This window comes from Pseudophryne corroboree, chromosome 12 (genome assembly GCF_028390025.1).
Source record: "Pseudophryne corroboree isolate aPseCor3 chromosome 12, aPseCor3.hap2, whole genome shotgun sequence".
Classification (NCBI taxonomy): Eukaryota; Metazoa; Chordata; class Amphibia; order Anura; family Myobatrachidae; genus Pseudophryne; species Pseudophryne corroboree.
In genome coordinates, this window is record NC_086455.1 from 116,798,358 (window position 1) to 116,822,855 (window position 24,498).

General features: G+C 47.1%; 1 protein-coding gene across 12 annotated transcripts in view; it reads right to left on the reverse strand.

Annotated features, from left to right (window-relative positions):
• The window catches only part of MGA (MAX dimerization protein MGA), a 428,176-nt gene that overhangs the window by 81,642 nt on the left and 322,036 nt on the right, over positions 1–24,498 (reverse strand). For all 12 annotated transcript variants that reach the window (XM_063947913.1, XM_063947912.1, XM_063947915.1 and 9 more), the window contains 2 exons: positions 23,884–23,993; positions 17,426–17,474 (listed from right to left, as the gene is read on the reverse strand). In XM_063947913.1, the coding sequence (XP_063803983.1) occupies positions 17,426–17,474; positions 23,884–23,993 (159 nt within the window). The remainder of the gene's footprint in view (positions 1–17,425; positions 17,475–23,883; positions 23,994–24,498) is intronic.

The following is a 24,498-nucleotide window of genomic DNA, read 5'->3' on the forward strand; positions in this document are numbered from 1 at the left end:
AATCCCGGGTAAGACTCATACCAGCCACACCAATCACACCATATAACTCGTGATACGAACCCCGGTTAACAGTATGATAACAATGGAACCTCTGAATAGATGGTTCGCAATAACAACCCGATTTGTGTAACAATAACTATTTACAAGTATTGCAGACAATCCGCACTTGGGATGGGCGCCCAGCATCCACTACGGACTACGAGAAATAGATTTACCGGTGAGTAAAATCTTATTTTCTCTGACGTCCTAGTGGATGCTGGGGACTCCGTAAGGACCATTGGGATTATACCAAAGCTCCCAAACGGGCGGGAGAGTGCGGATGACTCTGCAGCACCGAATGAGAGAACTCCAGGTCCTCCTCAGCCAGGGTATTAAATTTATAGAATTTTGCAAACGTGTTTGCCCCTGACCAAGTAGCAGCTCGGCCAAGTCGTAAAGCCGAGACCCCTCGGGCAGCCGCCCAAGATGAGCCCACCTTCCTTGTGGAATGGGCTTTTAGAGATTTAGGCTGCGGTAGTCCCACCGCAGAATGCGCAAGCTGAATAGTGCTACAAATCCAGCGCGCTATAGTCTGCTTAGAAGCAGGAGCACCCAGCTTGTTGGGTGCATCTAGGATAAACAGCGAGTCAGTTTTCCTGACTCCAGCCGTCCTGGAAATATAATTTTTCAGGGTCCTGACTACGTCCAGTAACTTGGAATCCTCCAGGTCCCTAGTAGCCGCAGGCACCAATAATAGGTTGGTACAAGTGAAAACCTGATACCACCTTCGGGAGAAAGTGAGGACGAGTCCTCAACTCTGCCCTATCCATATGGAAAGTCAGGTAAGGGCTTTATTTATGACAAAGCCGGCAATTCTGACACATGCCTGGCCGAAGCCAGAGCCAACACATAACCACTTTTCATGTGAGATATTTCAATCCACGGGTTTAAGTGGCTCAAACCAATGTGATTCCAGGAACTCCAAAACCACATTGAGATCCCAAGGTGCCACTGGGGCACAAAGAAGGGGCTGAATATGCAGCACTCCCTTACAACGTCTGAACTTCAGGCTGACATCCTTCCTGGCTTTGATCAGGATAAGAATGACTACCTCCGGAATGCCTTTTTCACTCAGGATCCGGTGTTCAACCGCCATGCCGTCAACGCAGCCGCGGTAAGTCTTTGAACAGACAGGGCCCCTGCTGCAGCAGATCCTGTCTGAGATCATCTCTTTAAGTCCCGGGTACCAAGCCCTTCTTGGCCAATCCGAAACAATGAGTATAGTTCTTACTCCTCTTTTTCTTATTATCCTCAGTACCTTGGGTATGAGAGGGAGAGGAGGGAACACAAACAGACTGGTACACCCGCGGTGTCACTAGAGTGTCCACAGCGATCGCCTGAGGTTCCCTTGACCTGGCGCAATATCTTTTTTATTGAGGCGGGACGCCATCATGTCCACCTGTGGTCTTTCCCAACGGTTTACTAGCATTTGGAAGACTTCTGGATGAAGTCCCTATTCTCCCGGGTGGAGTCTGCTCCGGAAGTCTGCTTCCCAGTTGTCCACTCCCGGAATGAACACTGCTGCCAGTGCTACCACATGATTTTCCGCAAAACGGGGAATCCTTGTGGCTTCTGCCATTTCCCTCCTGCTTCTTGTGCCGCCCTGCCTGTTTACATGGGCGAGCGCCGTGATGTTGTCCGATTGGAACAGTACGGCTGGTGAAGCAGGGGCCTTGTTTTGCTTAGGGCCTTGTAAATGGCTCTTATCTCCAGAAAATTTATGTTAAGTTAAAACTCCTGTTTGGACCATAGTCCTTGGAATTTTATTCCCTGTGTGACTGCACCCCAGCCCCGAAGGCTGGCATCCGTGGTCACCAGGACCCATGCCTGTATTCCGAATCTGCGGCCCTCTAGTAGATGAGCCCTCTGCAGCCACCACCGCAGCGACACCCTGGTTCTTGCCGACTGGGTTATCCGCTGCTGTATCTGGAGATGGGACCCGGACCATTTGTCCAACAGGTCCCACTGGAAAATCCTTGCGTGGAACTTTCCGAATGGCATTGCTTCGTACGAAGCTACCATTTTTTCCCAGGACTCGTGTGCATTGATGTACCGACACCTGTCCCGGTCTTAGGAGGTTTCTGACTAGAGATGACAACTCCTCGGCTTTTTCCATTGGAAGAAACACTTTTTTCTGGTCTGTTTCCAGAATCATTCCCAGGAACAGAAGACGTGTCGTCGGGACCAGCTGTGACTTTGGAATTGAGAATCCAGTCCTGCTGTTGCAGCACTTCCCGAGAAAGTGCTACCCCCTTACCAACTGTTCCTTGGACCTCGCCTTTATCAGGAGATCGTCCAAGTACGGGATAATTAAAACTCCCTTCTTGCGAAGGAGTATCATCATTTCGGTCATTACCCTGGTAAAGACCCTCGGTGCCGTGGATAATCCAAACGGCAGCGTCTGGAACTGATAGAGACAGTCCTGTACCACAACCTTGAGGTACTCCTGGTGAGGAGGGTAAATGGGGACATGCAGGTAAGTATCCTTGATGTCCAGAAAGACCCTGTAATCCCCCTCGTCCAGGTTCGCAATAATCGCCCTGAGCGATTCCATCTTGCACTTGAATCTTTTGTTATATGTGTTCAAGGATTTTTTATATTTAAGATGGGTCTCACCGAACCGTCCGGTTTCGGTACCACAAACATTGTGGAAAGGTAACCCTTTTCCTGTTGAAGGAGGGGTACCTTGATAATCACTTGCTGTGAATACAGTTTTTTGGATTGCCACCAACACTGCCTCCCTGGCAGAGGGAGTTGCCGGTAAGGCAGATTTTAGGAAACGGCGGGGGGGAGACGTCTCGAATTCCAGCCTGTACCTCTGAGATACTGTTTGAAGAACCCAGGGATCCACCTGTGAGAGAGCCCACTGTGCGCTGAAATTTCTGAGACGGGCCCCCACCGTACCCGGGTCCGTCTGAGCAGCCCCAGCGTCATGCTGTGGACTTACCGGACGCAGGGGAGGACTTCTGCTTCCGGGAACTAGCTGTGTGCTGCAGCTTTTTCCCTCTACCTTTTTCTCTTGGCAGAAAAGATGAGCCTCTAGCTCTCTACTTTTCTGGGGCCGAAGGGACTGTACCTGATAATACAGTGCTTACTTTTGCTGTGGGGTAGCTTGTGGCAAAAGTTTTGATTTCCCAGCCGTAGCTGTGGAAACGAGGTCTGAAAGACCATCCCCAAACAGTTCCACCCCCTTCTAGGGCAAACTTCCATGTGCCGTTTTAAATCGGCATCGCCCGACCATTGCCGAGTCCATAACCCCCGTCTGGCGGCAATGGTTTTACATAGCGCTTATTAGTGATGCCAGTCGGCAAATATCCCTCTGTGCATCATGCATGTATAAGACAGCGTCTTTTATATGCTCTTTTTTCAGCAAAATATTGTCCCTATCTATAGTATAAATATTATCCGACAGGGAATCTGACCACGCAGCTGCCGCACTGCACATCCATGCCGAGGCAATAGCAGGTCTCAATATAATGCCCGTGTGTGTGTATATAGCTTTAAGGGTAGTTTTCTGCTTTCTATCAGCAGGTCCTTCAGGGCGGCCGTATCCGTGATGGTAGTGCCACCTTTTTTAATAAGCGTGTAACCGCTTTATCTACCCTAGGGGTTATTTGCCAACGTGACCTATCCTCTGGCGGAAAAGGGTACGCTGCTTTAGAAATTATCAATTTCTTATCGGGGGAAGTCCACGCTTCCTCACACACCTCATATCAATTTCTCAGATGCAGGAAAACTACTGGTAGTTTTCTGTCACCAACATAATACCCTTTTTTGTGGTATCTGGGGTATTATCAGAAATGTGTAATACATTTTTCATTGCCTCAATCATGTAACGGGTGGCCCTATTGGAAGGTACACTAGTCTCATCGTCGTCGACACTGGAGTCGGTATCCGTGTCAACATCTGTGTCTGCCATCTGAGGTAGCGGGCGTTTTAGAGCCCCGGATGACATGTGAGACGCTTGGACAGGCACAAGCTGAGCAGCCGGCTGTCCTATGTCGTCAAACCTTTTATGTAAGGAGTTGACACTGTCACGTAATTCCTTCATAAGTCCATCCACACCGGTGTCGACCCCGCAGGGGGGTGACATCCCATTCACAGGCATTTGCTCCGCCTCCACATCATTATCCTCATCATACATGTCGACACAGCAGTACCGACACACAGCACACACACAGGGAATGCTCTGACAGAGGACAGGACCCCACAAAGCCCTTTGGGGAGACAGAGGGAGAGTATGCCAGCACACACCAGAGCGCTATATATCACAGGGATATCACCTATAGAGAGAGTTTTCGCTTATAGCTGCATAATATATATATATATATATATATATATATATATATATATATATATATACTGCGCCTAATTTGTGCCCCCCCACTCTTTTTAACCCTTTTCTGTAGTGCAGGACTGCAGGGGAGAGCCAGGGAGCGATCCCTCCAGCAGAGCTGTGAGGGAAAATGGCGCCAGTGTGCTGAGGGAGATGGCTCCGCCCCTTTCTCCCGCTATTTTATCGTTTCTGGCAGGGGTTAATATACACCTATATAGCCTCTGGGGCTATATATGGTGTTAGTTTTGCCAGCCAAGGTGTTATTATTGCTGCTCAGGGCGCCCCCCCCCCCAGCGCCCTGCACCCATCAGTGACCGCAGTGTGTGGTGTGCATGAGGAGCAATGGCGCACAGGTGCAGTGCTGTGCGCTACCTTGGAGAAGACAGAAGTCTTCAGCCGCCGATTTTCCGGACCACCTTCTTGTTTCTGGCTCTGTAAGGGGGACGGCGGCGCGGCTCCGGGAACGGACGACGAGGTCAGGTCCTGTGTTCGATCCCTCTGGAGCTAATGGTGTCCAGTAGCCTAAGAAGCCCAAGCTACCACCACTTAGGTAGGTTCGCTTCTTCTCCCCTTAGTCCTCGTTGCAGTGAGCCTGTTGCCAGCAGGTCTCACTGAAAATAAAAAACCTAAACTATACTTTCTTCTAGGAGCTCAGGAGAGCCCCTAGTGTGCATCCAGCTCAGCTGGGCACAGAAATCTAACTGAGGCTTGGAGGAGGGTCATAGGGGGAGGAGCCAGTGCACACCAGATAGTCCTAAAGCTTTCTTTAGATGTGCCCAGTCTCCTGCGGAGCCGTCTATTCCCCATGGTCCTTACGGAGTCCCCAGCATCCACTAGGACGTCAGAGTAATAGGATTTTGGTACTTACCAGGTAAATCCATTTCTTTGAATCCATAGGGGGCACTGGACGCCCACCCAGAGCAGTTTTTACCTGGTTTGCGGTAAGTTCAGGGGATCTTATTCACATTCTCACCGACTGGTTTCAAGTTCTATCGGTTATGGTGCCAACTGTTTAGTTGTCAGTAACGTTATGTGTCAACTTTATTGTTGTCCGTTATGTTATATATAATTCCCCATGGTCAACCTCTCTATAGCTCCTGTTCGGCTCAGTAAAAAAACACTGAGGTACTCTGGGATATGGAGGGGTGGAGAGTTCTAAATTTAAATATTCAGTGCCCTGTTCCTGCGGAAGCCGTCCATATCCCAAGAGTACTCCAGTGCCCCCTATGGATTCAAAGAAAAGGATTTACCTGGTAAGTACCAAAACCCTATTTTCTTTGCGATACTTCATGGCAGCCATTACTGTGGGATTACATCCCATCCCCCTAGTTCTAGATGGGAAGTTTTTTGACACTTCAGGGACCGCCCACTTAGGGTATATAGAGTCACTCCTCCCCTTCCTCCTCAGTCTTTAGAGTCTCCTCACATATGGTTCCTGTGAAAAAACACACTAAAAGGGAGGGTATACTATAGGCTGCCATGAAGTATCTCAAAGAAACAAAATTATAGTTAAGTATAATTTGCTATTTCCTTCTGCACTACTTCATGGCAGCCATTACTCTAGGATATACCAAAGAAGAAGAATATAGGCAGGGTAGCAAGTAGTCCAACAGACAGAAATTCACACTTAATGACCTAATTTTATTAATTGCAATGCCCATTCAAGGACATCACTGTGAAAGTGGGTGCGAGCCACATCCAGATCATAGTGACAAGAGAAAGTGTGAACAGATGGCCAGGGTGCTCAAGTACATATGTCTTTCGTTGATACTGGAGCCTCCTTAACCAAGGAAGTTGCAACAACCCTGAATGAGTGTGACTTCAGATTTTCTGAAATGTTATGATCACTTTCCTCACACAAAACGTAATCAATTACTTGATCCACCTGGCAATAGTTTGATTTATGGGTGCACCACCTTTCTTTATGCCTGTATGTAAAACAAATACTTTTTTTCCCCCAAACGTCTTTCACTCCTGTCCAAATAGACAAAAATTGCTTGCAATAGGTCCAGCATATGCAGCCAGGACAAAATAATCTTCTAATTTAATGAAATGCTGACACTATCTTTGGTAAAGAAGCTGTATTTGTGCTAAGAACAACTTTATCTGGCAAGTTATTAAGATAGGGCACTTCTGCCCATAATACTTTAAATTCACTGACCCTTCTGGATGAAATTCAGTATCAGATTTAGATGCCATGGTGATAGGAATGATTTGACTCGAGGACATATTCATTTTATAGCTTGACAGAAACTTTTGACAAAATCTTCTTCAGACAGTTTCCTATGCAGAAGCATGCTCAAGGCTGGTGCTACCTGTACCTTATTGGTTGATGCAGTCAGACCCTTCTCAACCCATCATATGGTTCGTGACGGGGGGGGGGGGAGCAGCATGCACATGCAACGGGGCACCAACGATGAACGAGCTGGTGTCTCCACACTGAAATATATGAATGCTATCTCGTTCATTAATGATCGAGATCGTTCATATCTTTCACTTATGTCCCCCAGTGTGTAGGGCCCATAAGTGCCACCTTGTCGATTTAAATATTGTAGTGCTGCCACGTTGCCAGAGACTGTTAGACAACTTTACGTTAGGTGACACTGAAAGCTATTTAATGCATTCCAAACTGCCCTCATTTCTCACTGGTTTGAAGAACTTCTCATCCTGAGGAGCCCAGAAACCTTGACAACCTTATTGCAATAGATGCACTCCCCAACCTGTTGCACTTGCATAAATTGTAAATACCAAGCAATGGTGTTCTGCCAAGGGAGTTATTCTGTAATTAGATCCCGGCTTGTTCATCAAGACGTGTAATTGTAAAAAGCAATTTCTGGTGTTAATCATTAGACCTCTGAATAAATTCCTATATTGGAATAAAATGACTGGGGTGAAATGAATGTATTAATTTGGTTGATAATTATTCCTCTACATTAACACAATACAGCAGGTAAAGATGACCAAGACAGTAAAAAAAAGTCAGAAGGAAGTGGGGGCAAGAGTGACATGTACCAGGTTTCTGCTTTTGGAAATCTGCTACAAGAGCATCAAATTTCCACTGAGAGAACCACATAGAGCACATGCACGTGCCCCATGACCTGTATCTGCTGTTAACCTTTGATGTGCCCAATTCTGGGTATTGGTTAATGAGAGTACAGGGGAGAGGGGTTCCTAGAGGAATAATTATCATCAACCAAATTAATACATTAATTTCACCCCAGTCATTTTACTCCGATATAGGAATTTATTCAGAGGTCTAATGATTAACACCAGAAATTGATTTTTATAATTACAAGTTATATGTCTGTATGTCAGTGTAAGTCTTTGTAATCATATTAAAAGTTAAATAAGTTTTAAGTTGTGAAGAGTGCCCCATAAAAGAGTTGTCTTTTTTCTTTGTACCATATATTACTGTTTCTTACAGCTCTAGGGCGCACCACCGCCTCTGCAAATTACCAAGTGTCTATATTTTTTCTCACTCTCAGGAAGTGAAACGTATTTGAATTCTGATCTATAACTCTTATATACCGGTTTAGATTCTAAGCATTTATTCAGGTCTAACCCAGTGCGCTAATCTATCCCCAAAACAAACTCCTCTTATCCTTGTTCACCAAGACTAAGGGGTCTATTTACTAAGCCTTAGATGGAGATAAAGTGGATGGAGATAAAGTACCAGCCAATCAGCTCCTAACTGTCATTTTTCAAACCCAGTCTGTGGCATGGCAGTTAGGAGCGGATTGGCTGGTTCTTTATCTCTGCTGAATTTATCTACATCCAAGGCTTAGTAAATAGACCCCAAACACTCTTGTAGCTTGACATAACTGGTAATTCAAGAAGGTTCCTTCGCGACTGTACTTCAGCAAGTTCCATTGTAACTTTCTCATCCTCCATCTTGCCCAAAGGATGTGTCTATGTTTGAGGATATTATTCTCAGCAAACGAAGTCCAGTATGTAATGTTACCATGTCGCATGCTTGTACCAATGTGGCCAGTTCTTGAATCTTTCCACACCTCTCGTTACAGAGGGACTACGTACTGCAATGTGTTAACTTGTACCCCCAAGAATTGTATTCGTTGTATTTAGATCTACTGTCCATAAATGCACCACAGAGCTGTAATTCCAACACATCCAATGAGACCTCATACAGCTACTACATATCTGTAAATAAAGTCTTGAAATTTCTCTTCCAATACTGTGTTCATCAGAATCAAGAGTCTCAATGCACTCGACAATGAACTTTACTAACACCAGTTTTAGAAGAAACCCGCTGTATACAGTATATGCAAATATATATCTGCGAAAGTAGCTACCCAAGTTGGAGATTCCACAGACGGCGGAGCCACTAATGGACAGACGTGGGCTGGAATTATGCCTCACAGGAGTCAAATAGTAACATCGTGCATGCCAAAAAAAGTTTTACATTTTGAACAAGAAAACTGGATCTTGATGATCCATACCAGCAAGAACGGTTGCCTTCCATCTGAAGCAACCTGAATCCCTGTACAAATATTAGGAAACTTGATTTAAGTGGAGTTCAAAACCTAGCCAAAGACTGGAGCAAATGCATTGGTGGAGATTTTGTAAAATTATATAAATCACTGACTTCAGTTATTGTCAGCAATGAGAAACAGACATCAATGGTGGGAGACCTGCATGACAATCTAACTGGTCCTCTGAAGACTTGCAAGGTCAGCAACACATGCCTATTTTTTGCAGACCTCTGAAGGGGCATGAAACTGTCCTCAGTGGTCTGAATCCTTGCCAAACTGACTGAAGAAAAAGAGCAAAAACCAAAGGATCTCCATACATCAATTACGAGATTCCCCCAATCCCTGTTTCTCATATGATCAGCAAAATCCCACGTTACAAAATACCTGGCTCGCTGATTCGATAATTTTTGTGTCAGAATTTGCAAATAGAAAAATTTCCAACATGTTGGAAAGTCTATTGACAAAATGTGTCATTGCGCCGATAAGACTATTCATGTATAGGCTCCTCGAGTCCTTTGGTTTGGGGGCATTTGCAGATAAAAATACATGCCCCCCCCCCCCCCCTCAAGGGGATACAGTCGTTAGGTCGACACAGCTTAGGTCAAAAGTCATTAGGTCGACCACTGAAGGTCGACATGGTCAATAGGTCGACAGGTCAAAAGGTTGACATGAGTTTTTCACTTTTTTTCTTTTTTAAATTTTTTTGGCTTTTTCCATACTTGACAATCCACATGGACTAAAATTGGAACGGTAACCTGTGCCAAGCGAAGCACCTTGCACGAAGCATGGCAAGCAAAGCAAGTGGACACGGTGCACTAATTGGTGTTACCCATCACTTTACGAAGAAACCGACACCAAAAAAAGTCCAAAAACTCACGTCGACCTTTTCACCTGTCAACCTAGTACATGTCGACCCAATTCATATGTCGATCTACTGCATGTCGACCTTCAGTGGTTGACCTAAGTTGAGTCGACCCAACGACCCATACCCCCCTCAAGTACCTACAAATCTCACATATTAGCTCAGCACCTCTACACAGCAAACACACTGCCATGCTTTCTGGCTGCTCCGGTCATTCTAATCATGTGGGTATATTTACTAAAAATCGTGTTTGTGCCGATATGATGGGAGTTTAATCTCAATTTTTATCGGTCGTATTTTACTGCAACTTTTTGAATTCATGTACGCAAATTTACTAAGCTGGCGAGTTTTCTATGTTCGTATTTTCCGATGTTGATGTGAATCGTATACGGGAGTGATTAATAAAACACTGCCGGACATAACACATTGAAGCTCGGCCGGATCAGTGAGATCCGTGCAGGGCTTCATTGTGTACTCGATGAGGTGTTTAAACAGTTAAAAATGTTTAAAAAAAAAAAAATTTGTGTGGGGTTACACCTCCTAAGCATAACCAGTCTCGGGCTCTTTGAGCCGGTCCTGGTTGTAAAAATACAGGCGAAAAATTGCGTAGGGTCCCCCCATATTTAAACAACCAGCACCGGGCTCTGCGTCCGGTCCTGGTTCAAAAAATACGTGGGACAAAAGATGTAGGGGTCCCCCGTATTTTTCAAACCAGCACCGGGCTCCACTAGCCAAAGAGATAATGCCACAGCCGGGGGACACTTATATAGGTCCCTGCGGCTGTGGCATTACCCCCCAAATAGTCACCTCTGGCCAGGGTACCCTGGAGGAGTGTGGACCCCTTAAATCAAGGGGTCCCCCCCTCCATCCACCCAAGGGCCAGGGGTGAAGCCCAAGGCCGCCTCCCCCCAATCCATGGGCGGTGGATGGGAGGCTGATAGCCTTTGTGTAGAAAACAGAATATTGGTATTTGTAGGAGAACTACAAGTCCCAAGTAAGAGCATACGGGGAAAGAACGGGCCCGCTGATACCTGTAGGTCTACTACAAAAAAATACCCCCCCCCCCAAAAAAAAAAAAAAAAAACACCACACACATACCGTGACAGTGAAGCTTTATTTTACATACATGCATACTTATACTTAACTCTAATCCAACAGAGCCCCTTGGTGCCCTTGTCCCGTAGAATCCACCGTGGACCTGTGAAAAGATGCCCAAAATACTCACCTATTATCCGGTGAAGTTCGGTCCTCTTCAGTCCATGTAGCATCCAGGGGGTAAAAAAAAAAAAAAAAAGACAAAACCCGAACCCACGCACTAAAGGGGTTCCATGTTTACACATGAAACCCCTTTTCCCGATTGCCGGGGCCCCCCGTGACTACTGTCACTGAAGGTCCTGCCAGCCAATCAGGGAGCGCCACGTCATGGCGCTCTCCTGATTGACAGGCAAGGAGCACACAGCCAATAAAGCTCAGCGCATCGGCTAGAATGGAGGATTGCGGTCCTCCATTATAGCCAATGATGGGAACTTTGTGGTCTGCGGTTAACCACGAAGTTAATTGGGGTCACCCCCAAGAGTGACCCCAAAGATTTAAGGGGTCCCCACTCCTCCTGGGTACCCCGGCCAGGGGTGACTTTGTTGGGGGGGTAATGTCACGGCCGCAGGGACCTATATAAGAGTGTCCCCCGACTGGCATTCTCTCTGACTAGTGGAGCCCGATGCTGGTTTGAAAAATACGGGGGACCCCTACATCTTTTGTCCCCTGTATTTTTTGAACCAGGACCGGACGCAGAGGCGATGCTGGTTGTTTAAATATGGGGGGACCCTATGCAATTTTCCCCCTGTATTTTTACAACCAGGAACGGCTCAAAGAGTCCCCAAACTAGTTTTTTTTTTTTTAACATTTTTACGGAAAAAATAACCTTTCCCACAGATAAGCCTGCACGGATCTCAGTGATCCGTGCATGACTATAAAAATACTGCTTGAAAAAGCAGGTCTATTATTTTCCTGCTTTTTTTAACGATTTGTAAAAAATAACGACCGCAATTGACCACTCACTGACAAACACCAAAATACGAATGAATAGTAAATTCCCGTGTTGTATGAACAAACAGCCGCGTTTGACTGGAGTATTCATTCGTATTTCTGCCCTCTGCCATGAAAACCATTACAAATAGCCCCAACACTGCCGAGATTTGTGCTTAGTAAATTCCCGTCTTCACACTTAGAAAAAAAAAACCAAAATCGGCACATTAGGAATATACCCCACGATGTCAAGTAGGGCTTCTGCATCCAGACTCCGGACAGAGCACATTTATTACTTCTGCATGCATATATAAATAGGATTTTAAATTACCTACTGGTAAATCCCTTTCTCGTAGTTCATAGACGATGCTGGGGTCCACATTAGTACCATGGGGATATAGACGGGTCCACTATGAGCCACTGGCACTTTAAGAGTTTAATAGTGTGGGCTGGCTCCTCCCTCTATGCCCCTCCTACCAGACTCAGTCTAGAAACTGTGCCCGAGGAGACGGACAACTTTGAGAGAAGGATTTTACATAGATGGTGGCGAGATTCACACCAGCTCACACAAACAAGGCAAACCAAGCTAACCAGCTTGAAAACTCAGCAACAGCAAAACAATATTACTTAACCAAGTAAGAAAAACAGTACTTAACCAAGAACAAAGCAGTACTGAACTAAGTAGCCACTGCAGGATCACGAAGCGCTGGGCGGGTGCACAGCATCCTCTACGGACTACGAGAAAGTCCTATTTTCTCTTACGTCCTAGAGGATGCTGGGGCCCACATTAGTACTATGGAGATGTACCAAAGCTCCCAGAACGGGAGGGAGAGTGCGGAGGATCCTGCAGAACTGATTGACCAAACTTCAGGTCCTCAAGAGGCCAAAGTATCGAACTTGTAGAACTTAGCAAACGTGTTCGACCCAGACCAAGTAGCCGCTCGGCAAAGTTGTAAAGCCGTGACCCCCTGGGCCGCCGCCTAGGAAAAACCCACCCTACGAGTAGAGCGGGCCTTAACAGATTTTGGGCACGACAATCCTGCCGTAGAATACGAATGCTGAATAGTGAACCTGGTCCAGCGAGAAATCGACTGCTTAGAAGCAGGACACCCTAGTTTCTTGGGATCATACATGACAGAGTACGATTTTCTGTGACGAGCAGTCCTCTTCACATAGATCTTCAAAGCCCTCATAACATCCAAGGACTTTGATGTAATTGAGGAGTCAGTAACCACTGGCACCACAATAGATTGGTTGATATGAAAAGCCGACACAAGCTTTGGAAGGAACTGCGGACGTGTCCTGAGCTCAGCTCTATCTTCATGGAAGATTAACTAGGGGCTTTTACAGTACAAAGCCCTCAATTCCGACACGTCGAGTAGAAGCTAAGGCCAACAAAGTGACAGCCTTCCACGTGAGAAACTTGACCTCAGCCTCCTGTAAAGGCTCAAACCAATCCGATTGCAGGAAATGCAACACCACGTTAAGATCCCAGGGTGCTGTCGGCTCCACAAAGGGAGGCTGGATGTGCAGAACCCCTTTCTAGAAAGTCTGAACCTCAGGAAGTGCAGTCAATTGTTTCTGGAAGAAAATGGATAAAGCCGAAATCTGGACCTTTATGGATCCCAAACGCAGGCCCATATCCACACCTGCTTGCAGGAAGAGGAGAAACCGTCCAAGTTGAAACTCCACCGTAGGAAACCTCTTGGATTCACACAAAGATGCATATTTTTTCCAAATGCGATGGTAATGTTTAGACGTTACTCCTTTCCTAGCCTGTATCAGGGTAGGAATAACCTTGCTCGGAATACCCTTCCGGGCTAAGATCTGGCGTTCAACCTCCATGCCGTCAAACGTAGCCGCTCTAAGTCTTTATAAGTGAATGGCCCCTGTTGCAGAAGATCCTCGTGAAGAGGAATAGGCCTCGGATCTTCCAGCAGTATGTCCAGAAGATCCGCGTACCAAGCTCTCCTTGGCCAGTCCGGAGCAATGAGAATTGCCTGAACCCTTTTTCTCTTTATGAGTTTTAGAACTCTTGGAATGAGGGGAAGTGGAGGGAACACATACACTGACTTGAACACCCACGGTGTTACCAGGGCATCCACCGCCACTGCGTGTGGGTCTCTCGACCTGGAACAGTACCTCCGAAGTTTCTTGTTGAGATGCGAGGCCATCATGTCTATTTGAGGCACGCCCCAAAGACTGGTCACCTCTGTAAACACCTTCGGATGGAGGCCCCATTCTCCTGGATGGAGATTGTGCCTGCTGAGGAAGTCTGCTTCCCAGTTGTACACTCCTGGAAGGAAGATTGCTGACAGCGCCACTGCGTGCTTTTCTGACCCGAGGAGGATTCTTGTTACTTCTGACATAGAAGCTCTGCTCTTTGTTCCTCCCTGTCAGTTTATGTAGGCCACCGTCATCACATTGTCCGACTCTACTTGAATGGCCTGATTTTGCAGAAGATGTGCCGCTTAGAGAAGACTGTTGTATACAGCTCTCAGTTCCAGAATGTTTATTGGAAGAATGGATTCCAGACTTGACCAGCTTCCCTGGAAGGTTTCCCCTTCAGTGACTGCACCCCAATCCCTGAGATTTGCATCTGTGGTTAGAAGGATCCAGTCCTGAATTCCGAACCTGCGGCCCTCCAGAAGTGAGGCATGTGCAGCCACCAGAGGAGTGAAATCCTTGCTTTTGGCGACAGACGTATCTGCTGGTGCATGTGTAGGTGAGATCCCGACCACTTGTCCAGGAGATCCAATTGGAAAGACAGAGCATGAAACCTCCCGTACTGCAGAGCCTTGTAAGAGGCCACCATCTTCCCCAGAAGGCGAATGCACTGATAAACCGACACCGGGTTGGCTTCATGACATCCCGGACCATTGTTTGCATCACCAACGCTTTTTCCACTGGTAGAAACACCCTCTGCACCTCTGTGTCGAGGATCATTCCCAGAAAGGACAACCTCCTGGTCGGCTCCAAATGTGATTTTGGAAGATTCAGGATCCAACCGTGGTCCCTGAGCAGATACGTCGTGTGAACAATGGACCGTAAAAGTTTCTCCCTGGACGATGCCTTTATCATCATCCAGATACGGAATTATGTTCACCCCGTCTGCAGAGGAGAACCATAATCTCTGCCATCACCTTGGGGAACACCCTCGGTGCTGTGGACAGGCCGAATGGCAGGGCCTGGAACTGAAAATAACTGTCTAACAGTGCAAATCGGAGAAAGGCTTGATGCGGCGGCCAAATCTGAATGTGGAGGTACGCATCCTTGATATCCAGGGATACCAGGAATTCCCCCTCCTCCAGACCTGATATCACCGCCCTCAGACTCCATTTTGAACTTGAACTCCCTCAGAAAGGGGTTTAGCGATTTTAAGTTTAAAATGGGCCTGAACTAACCATCCGATTTCGGTGCCACGAAAAGGTTCAAATAGTAACCTTTGTTTTGCAAATGGGAGGGAACTGGTACAATGACCTGTGACTCCACCAACTTCTGGATGGCTTCCTGTAGGATAGCCCTGTCTGCCAGCAAAGCTGGCAAGCCTGATTTGAAGAATCGGTGAGGAGGGAGATTTTGAAACTCCAGCCTTTTTGCGATCAGCCAGTTCTTTAAACGCGGTGGATCCTGGGACAGGTAAAACCACCTTTTTTGAGAGTCTGGATACAGACGCGTCAACTATGGGTGGGTTTTCCCATTTTTTCCTATCCTCCTCAGGTAAAAGGGAAAGCAACCAGAACCTTTCTAGGGATCTGAAATTTTTTCTCTGGGTTTTCCCAGGCTCTCTCAAATATAGCATTTAATTCCTTAGACACAGGGAAGGTTAGCAAGGCTTTCTTATTGTCAGTGAGGTAAGCCTCCTCAACCTGCTCAGGTGTTGTATCAGCAATATTAAACACATCTCTAATGGCCTCTATCATCAACTGCACCCCTTTTGCAAGAGATGCCGCCCCCCGCAGCACATCCCCATCACCATCTGCCGCATCAGAATCGGTATCCGTGTCATCTTGCATAACCTGGGCAAGAGCACGTTTTTGGGAGCATACAGTAGGGGGCACTGAGGTAACAGAACCGGACCGAACTGCCATAGAGTTCTGTAAAACCTGAGTTGCAGACTCGTTTTGTGCAACTCTAGTAGAAATCTGAGAAATCATACTTTTAATAGAGGCTAACCACTCAGGCTCCCTTGCTGGGACCTGTGCTAACACAGTGCAATCCTGATTACATGGAATGTGATCTTCCTGAGAGGACATATCCTCTGCAGCATATGAGACCGAGTCCCTGGACATAGCTTAATGGAGACCACAAACATTACACACACACACACACACACACACACACACACACACAAAGGGAAGGGCAGACAGAGTTTCCCCCCTAAGAATTGCGAGAGAGACACAGAAATTGGAGCCAACCCACACACAGCGCTACAAGATATGGAGACCCCTAACCAGCGCTTACTGTGTACCTTAATAGGTTGCACAGTACAGATATATCTGCCCCCCCCCCCCCCCTATATCTGCCTCCCCCTTTCCTTTCTACAACTCCCTGGTACCATATAAGATAGCTGGAGTTGATTTGGAGGGACAGCACTCACTGACAGCGTTTCTGCAGGCAGGAAAATGGCGCTGAACGCTGCTGGGTCTGCTCTGAGAAGCTTCGCTCCCTTTCATGGCGCTGCTTCCCGCTCTTCTGAAGATTATAATGGCCTGAGGAAAAGTGCTGGCAGCGATCCTGGGACCCTGACAGGCTTGGTGGTCAGTTTAGGGTGTAGGCGCTGGCTCAGGGTGCTCCTCTCAGCGCCGGCTCAGAGCGCAGTTAGTACTGCGCTCCATACCCTGTTGCCGCCATCTTCAAACCGGCTCCCCGCTTGCTAGTGGGGCCAGTGACTAACTCGCCACCGATCTTCTGGTTCTGTAAGGGGGTGGCGGCATGCTGCTGGGGTGAGCGATCCCCTGTGGCGGGGAACGTTCGATCCCCTCAGGAGCTCAGTGTCCTGTCAGCGGAGATAGTGGCTCAGACCCCGCAGGGCGGACACTGCCGCCGCGCCCCCTACCTTAGTCCCTCAAAGCAGGGAGGCTGTTGCCAGCAGCCTCCCTGTGCCTAAACTCTATTAAAAATAAGAAAACTAAAAGAACTCCTATGGAGCTCCCCTAGCTGTGACCGGCTCCTCCGGGCACATTTTCTAAACTGAGTCTGGTAGGGGGGGCATAGAGGGAGGAGCCAGCCCACACTATTAAACTCTTAAAGTGCCATTGGCTCCTAGTGGACTCGTCTATACCCCATGGTACTAATGTGTACCCCAGCATCCTCTTGGACGTAAGAGAAACAATATATCTAGTAGTTATAGTAGTCATTGCAAATGTACTGCCTTGAAAATGTTAATGGTATAAATAATGCATGTGGCCTACCAGAAGGTACCCAGGTGAAAATAAGGTGAGGTTCCCAGGTGCCATAAAAGAATATATAGATATACATAAACTGGAAGACCATATAGCATATTACTGTGAACAGTGATAAATTGTTCAAGGTAAGAGTACACATTTATATTGTATTGTAAATATGCAGATTACTATAGTCCACAACATTCAAAAAGATTGTGGTATTTCTTCCAACATTTCATCAGAAACGAGGTACACATTGTTTTATTGTATTATTTTTTAAATGTACCTTGAAACCTTTCTTGCGTCCTATTGAAAACTTAGACTGAGTCCCATATCTACAAAAGTAAGAAGAAATGGACATTATAAGACCAAAATGAAGGGTTTTCAAGTAAATCCAAACTTCAACTTTTTCTCCACATACTGGTAGAACACATTTTTCCTCAAGCCCAATTGAAGGATACAAACAACCCCAATAAAACATTCTGCAGCTTTTAAATTAATTACTAAAAAAATAGAAGTAGAAATAGCTAACGCCCTGTACTACACCAAACATTAATACAGCCTGAAGAAAGGCTAACCCCTTATTTGAAGATACCAAATGTAACTACACTCAAGTTTCATTTTCCTGGCTTCCTTTTTGCAGTTTCATTACAAATAGAGGGTGGGGGATCTTTTGCACTGGGACATTTATATAGCGTTACATAGTCAGAAACTAGTTAGACTTTGATATCTCTGCTTTGACAAATACCTCCCATAGAGTCTTCAGCATTTCATCCATAGCTTTATATTAATCAGTTACTTTTTGTAGTCCACACAAATAATAGGATTTTGGTACTTACCAGGTAAATCCTTTTCTTTGAATCCATAGGGGGTACTGGAGTACTCTTGGGATATGGACGGTTTCCGTAGGAACAAGGCACTGAATATTAAAATTTAGAACTCTCCTCCCCTCCACATCCCAGAGTACCTCAGTGTTTTTTTACTGAGCCGAACAGGAGCGATAGAGAGGTTGACAATGGAGAATTACATATAACAGAACAGACAACAATAAAGTTGACACATAACGTGACTGACAACGAAACAGTTGGCACAATAACCGATAGAACTTGAAACTTGAACCAGTCGGTGAGAATGTGTTACCATACGATTCCCTGAACTTACCGCAAACTAGGTAAAACTGCTCTGGGTGGGCGTCCAGTGCCCCCTATGGATTCAAAGAAAAGGATTTACCTGGTAAGTACCAAAATCCTATTTTCTTTTTCATCCACTAGGGGTCACTGGAGTACTCTTGGGACGTACCAAAGCTTCCCCCGTGGGCGGGAGAGCAGTTTGGCACCTGTAACACTAGGCGGCCAAAGCTAGATGCTGATGCCGCAAACGTATCAAACTTGTAAAAGCGCACAAACGTGTGCACTGATGACCAGGTAGCCGCACGGCAAAGCTGCGTCGTTGAAGCCCCACGACCAGCTGCCCATGAAGTTCCCACAAAACGTGTGGAATGAGCTATTACTGATGCAGGCGGCTGTAACCTAGCATGAAGGTAAGCCTGACGTATGGTCAGCTTAATCCATCTGGATAAGGTCTGCTTTGAAGCTGGCCAACCCATCTTGGCAGCATCATACAGAACAAACAACGTATCCGTTTTACGAACTGTAGACGTTCGGGACACAAACGCGTAATGCGCGTACCACATCCAAGGTTCCAGAATTTCCTGTCAACACAGGAACTACTATTGGTTGATTGATGTGAAAGGATGACACTACCTTTGGTAGGAAAGCGGGATTCGTCTGAAGTTCCGCTCTGTCATCATGAAACACCAAATACGGTGGCTTGCATGACAAGGCACCCAAATCGGAAACACGCCTTGCCGAAGCCAAGGCTAGTAGGAAAATTGTTTTCCAAGTGAGAAACTTAATATCCACTTGGTGTAAGGATTCAAAATATGAAGACTGTAAGAAATCTAAAACCAGATTCAAGTCCCATGGCGCTGTAGGTGGAATGAATGGAGGCTGTACTCTGAGGACACCTTGCAGAAAAGTGTGTACAGACGGCAATAGAGCCAATCGTCTTTGAAAGTAAATTGACAAAGCAGATACCTGCACCTTTAGTGTAGATAAACGCAGTCCTCCATCTAACCCCGTCTGTAGAAATAACAAAAGACGGGATAACTTGAAAGATGATGTCGGAAACTTCCGATCCTCACACCAACCCATATAGGCACGCCAAATTCTGTAATAATGAGCTGCCGTCACTGGCTTCCTAGCACGTAACATGGTTGGTATAACTGATTCTGGAATGCCCTCTCTCCTTAAGAGAGCGGTCTCAACAGCCACCCCCGTCAAACGCAGCCGCGCTAAATCGGGGTAAAGGAACAGACCCTGTTGTAACAGGTCCGGACGAAGTGGGAGCGGCCAAGGCTCGTCTGCGAGTAGTCCTCGGAGATCCGAGAACCAAGCTCTCCGAGGCCAATGAGGCGCCACTAGTATGACTGTGACGGCCTCTCTTTTGATCCGTTTCAGCAACAGAGGGAGCAGCGGAAACAGGTACACGAGGCTGTACGGCCACGCGACGGTGAGAGCATCCACCGCCACTGCCTTTGGATCTCGCGTTCTGGACACATACTGGGGCGTTTGGTGATTGTGGCGAGATGCCATCAGGTCCACTTGAGAGTACACCCACCTCTGGGCCAACATGTTAAACACTTCTGGATGTAATGCCCATACTCCTGGATGAAAATCCCGACGGCTGAGATAATCCGCCTCCCAGTTGTCCACTCCCGGAATGAACACTGCCGACAATATCACTTGGTGACGCTCGGCCCAATTGAGGATTCGAGCTACTTCTCGCATTGCCATGCGGCTTCTCGTTCCTCCTTCTTTGTTGATGTATGCGACCGCCGTCGCATTGTCCGACTGCACCTGGACAGGCTGAGACCGAAGAATGTGCACTGCTTGTCGTAGCGCATTGTAAATTGCCCGGAGTTCCAGGACATTTATAGACAGCAATCTTTCGTGAGCCGCCCAGAGACCCTGGAGCTGACAATTTTGAACTACAGCTCCCCAACCTCTGAGACTCGCGTCCGTCGTTAGAATTATCCAATTCCAGGCGCCGAACCGTTTTCCTGCGGTCAGATTGTGTACATTGAGCCACCAGAGTAGAGATACCCTGGCCCGTGGCGATCACCTCACTCTGTGGTGAATCTGCAGATGCGAGCCCGACCACTGTGCGAGCACATCCAGTTGAAAAAGGACGTAAGTGAAGTCTCCCGAACTGAAGCGCTTCGAAAGCCGCCACCATTGTGCCTAAGAGGCGAATGCACAAATGTACAGAGACTGTGCGTGGCTTGAGCACCAATCGAACCAGATGACGAATGATCTGTACTTTCTGTTCTGGTAGGTAAATTCTTTGATTTACCGTATCGAGAATCATACCTAGGAATTGCAGTCGTTGAGACGGAATCAGATGTGATTTCTTGAAGTTGACAATCCAACCGTGCTGAACCAGGACATCGTACGTTAGCAACGCATGTTGGAGGAGCAGCTGTTGAGACGGAGCTTTGATGAGCAGATCGTCCAAGTACGGAACTATTATCACTCCCCGGGATCTGAGATGAACTATCATCACAGACATCACTTTGGTGAATACCCGAGGCGCTGACGAGAGGCCAAACGGTAGAGCCTGAAACTGGTAATGGTTCTGCCGGATTGCAAACAGCAAGAACCTCTGATGAGGTGGCCAAATCGGAATGTGTAAATACGCATCTTTGAGATCCAGCGCAATCATGAATTCCTGTGGCTCTAAACCTGCAATTACAGACCTCAGAGATTCCATCTTGAATCTGTAGTAAGTGACGTACTGATTGAGGCCCTTTAAGTTCAATATTGGCCTGACCGAGCCATCCGGCTTTGGTACCACAAACAGACTGGAATAATAACCCTGCCCCTGTTGGTGTACAGGGACCGGAAGCAAAACTGCTGACTCCAGCAGAGACTGAATGGCAAGTTGCAGAACCGCCCGTTTGTCGTCCGACACAGGCAGTCCTGTCTTAAAAAACCGCAGTGGCGGGAGACAGTCTAACTCCATTTTGTAACCTTTTAGCACTAAATTGCGGATCCACCCATCTGTGGATGTCTGGAACCACGCCAAATGGAACGTCTGAAGGCGTGCTCCCACAACTGGAGATCCAAGATGGGCTGGGAGTCCGTCATGCCACTGGCTTGTCGGTGACCTTAGCGTCTTGGCGACTGGCGTTGGTTTGTTGGAAACCACGCCCTCGACCTCGTCTACCGGGCGTGGCTGGTCCCCTACCACTGCCTCGAAAGGGCTGAGGCCGAAAGGATTTGAACGCCGGGCCCGAGTATTTCCGCCTAGGCGCCGTTGGAGGCAATGGTAAGAAAACAGACTTGCCACCCGTGGCCTCAGCAATCCATTTGTCCAATTCAGGACCAAACAACTTCTCGCCACCGTAAGGTAACGACTCTATACCTCTTTTGACCTCCGCCTTCGCTTGCCAAGAGCGCAGCCAGAGTGCTCGTCGTGCTGCAACTAGCGACGATGAAAGGCGAGAAGTGAGCTGACAGACGTCAGTAGAAGCTGTACATAGATAATCAGCAGCTTCCCAGATTTGATCAGCGAGAAGTATAAGGTGATCGTCATGTAGGGCAGACTTGAGTTCTGTTATCCATACCATGAGCGCCTTAGTTACCCAAATGCCAACCAACCCAGGTCTAAGCAACACTCCTGCTGCTATATACATGGATTTTAGCATAGCTTCAATTTTACGGTCTGAAGGGTCTTTAAGCGTAGTAGCCGTTGGTACTGGTATGGTTGATTTCTTAGTAAGTTTAGACACAGACGAATCCACCAATGGCGGATTCTCCCATGTAGCTGTCACAGACTCCGGAAACTGGTAACTAGACTTAAATCTACGAGGTATAGAAAACCGTTTATCCGGATTCTTTCGGGTTTCCAGTAACATCTTATTAAGAGATTCCGAAACCGGAAAACACCGGAGTCCTCTGTCGTTCAGCAAAGACGACTTCATCATTTGTCAGAGGCTCATCAGATTCTGTAAACCTCAGAGACTGACGCACCGCTTTGATGAGATTATCGATGCCTGGGCTGTCAAAATCTTAACTATCGGACTGCTGGTCTACTTCGCCCTCCTCACCGTCATCTTGCGTAGTGAGGTCTGGCATAGAATCATCAGACTGTAACATAGCAGAAACTGGTAAATCATAAGACAAAGTAAATTTATCCCTACTACCCAAAATGGACTTAGACTGTTGGCAAGGCTGAGACCCCTCCGGTAGTCCTTGCGGTCTCATCCTAGACTCAGATCTTGCTGCTTCCCGCTCCTGTCGAGCGGCGGCCAATTCTGATTGCAAACCAGCCATGACATCTGCTAGCATAGCCCATGGAGGGTCCGGGGATGAAACCGGCTTAGACAGCGGAGCAGGGATTGTATCCGTAGCTGAATCCACAAAACATACGGTACATGTGGTAGATCCATCCGGTAACAGACTCTGACCGACATGGCAGTGCTTTTTTGGTTTTGCCGGTGCCTTACTCATTATGCAGACAGACAATACAACATAAAAGGACAGACAACCCGCACGACTCAGTAAATAGTACTAAGGTGTCTCTATATATACATATATCTGGCAAAGTGTAGAGCACGTGGCCAGTACTATATGAAACTGATCCCAAATTCCCACCAACACCCCTGCGCCTCCGGTGGAGTAGAGATGTAGTACAGGAACGTTCTGGAATCACAAACTGGAAATCAGGAAGCAAGATTAAAATGGCCACCAAGTGCAGCCAACCCTGTAATATAGGCTTAACAGCCTATTTCATCAATGTCACCCCCCTTATGCAGCACTCCGCTAATGTCATCTCCCCCCCCCCCTTCTGCTCCCTCCCCCGTGGCCCGTGTACCGCTGTCTGAGCGGGAATTACCGGGGCGCGGGTATCTCACTCCCAGCGCAATCAGGGTGCAGGGAGCCGGAGAGCGCTGTAATGCAGCGCTGTCCTGCAGCGGCGGCCGGCGGGTCTCAGCGGTGGAGGCGGCGCTGCTCGGAGCGGTTGCCGGGGCGGCCTGTCAGGAGAGGCGGGTGCGGGCGCTGTGAGAACGGCGTCAGAGAACAGTGTCCCAACACAGCGGGGCGGCATCGTGCGCTGACCGCCCCGTACCCCCAGCATACCTGACTCCAGAGGCGAAGGCTGTGACGGGGCTTCTATCTGTAAGCTCCGTCCAGCTATAGCAGCAGTCAGGGAATGAGCTGCGTGTGGCTGTGAGGGTGCTCTTTGTGAGGACTGACACGCCATGCGCTGCTCCGTGCAGCGGCACTATCCCGGACCCACGTTTTTACAGAAACTGGGAAGGGATTTGCTGTGAGCAAAAATGTAAAAGTAGAGGAAAAAAAAAAGAAAAATATTCAAAGTAGTGTGGTTAAGCTCCACACAAGCCCTGTTGCTACGAGAAGCACAGAAAAAAACACTGAGGTACTCTGGGATATGGAGGGGAGGAGAGTTCTAAATTTTAATATTCAGTGCCTTGTTCCTACGGAAACCGTCCATATCCCAAGAGTACTCCAGTGACCCCTAGTGGATGAAAAAGAAACCGCTCCCTATACACTATGTAGACTTGTGCTGTCTCTAATCCCATTAAAGGCCTTAGGCCCTTCACTTTAGTCATGAGGTACAGTAGCACTTTATAGCTGTTGGCAAGATACCAATTCTTACTTCTCTGTATCTGAAGTGACGGTAGGTGCAGTTGCCTTCAGACGAGCTATTTTAATCTTCTCAGAAAGTTCTTCCACAGTTTCAACATCAACAGATGAATTATCTTCACTCTAGATATTAAAAATACATTTTACAAGATGACTTACTGTGTATTCCTATTTCTGTGTTAGCATTTAGCAAAATATATTTGATCTAATTTCATACAGTGCTGTGGAATATTTTGATTCTATAACCAACAGATTAATTCCAAATTATCATTGTAAAAAAAAAAAAAAAAAGATTTTACTTACCGGTAAATCTATTTCTCGTAGTCCGTAGTGGATGCTGGGGACTCCGTAAGGATCATGAGGATAGACGGGCTCCGCAGGAGACATGGGCACTTTAAGAAAGAATTTAGGTTCTGGTGTGCACTGGCTCCTCCCTCTATGCCCCTCCTCCAGACCTCAGTTAGAGAAACTGTGCCCAGAAGAGCTGACAGTACAAGGAAAGGATTTTGGTAATCCAGGGCAAGATTCATACCAGCCACACCAATCATACCGTATAACATGTGAAAACAACCAGTTAACAGTATGACAAACAACAGAGCATCAGGTCAAACCCTGATGCAACCATAAC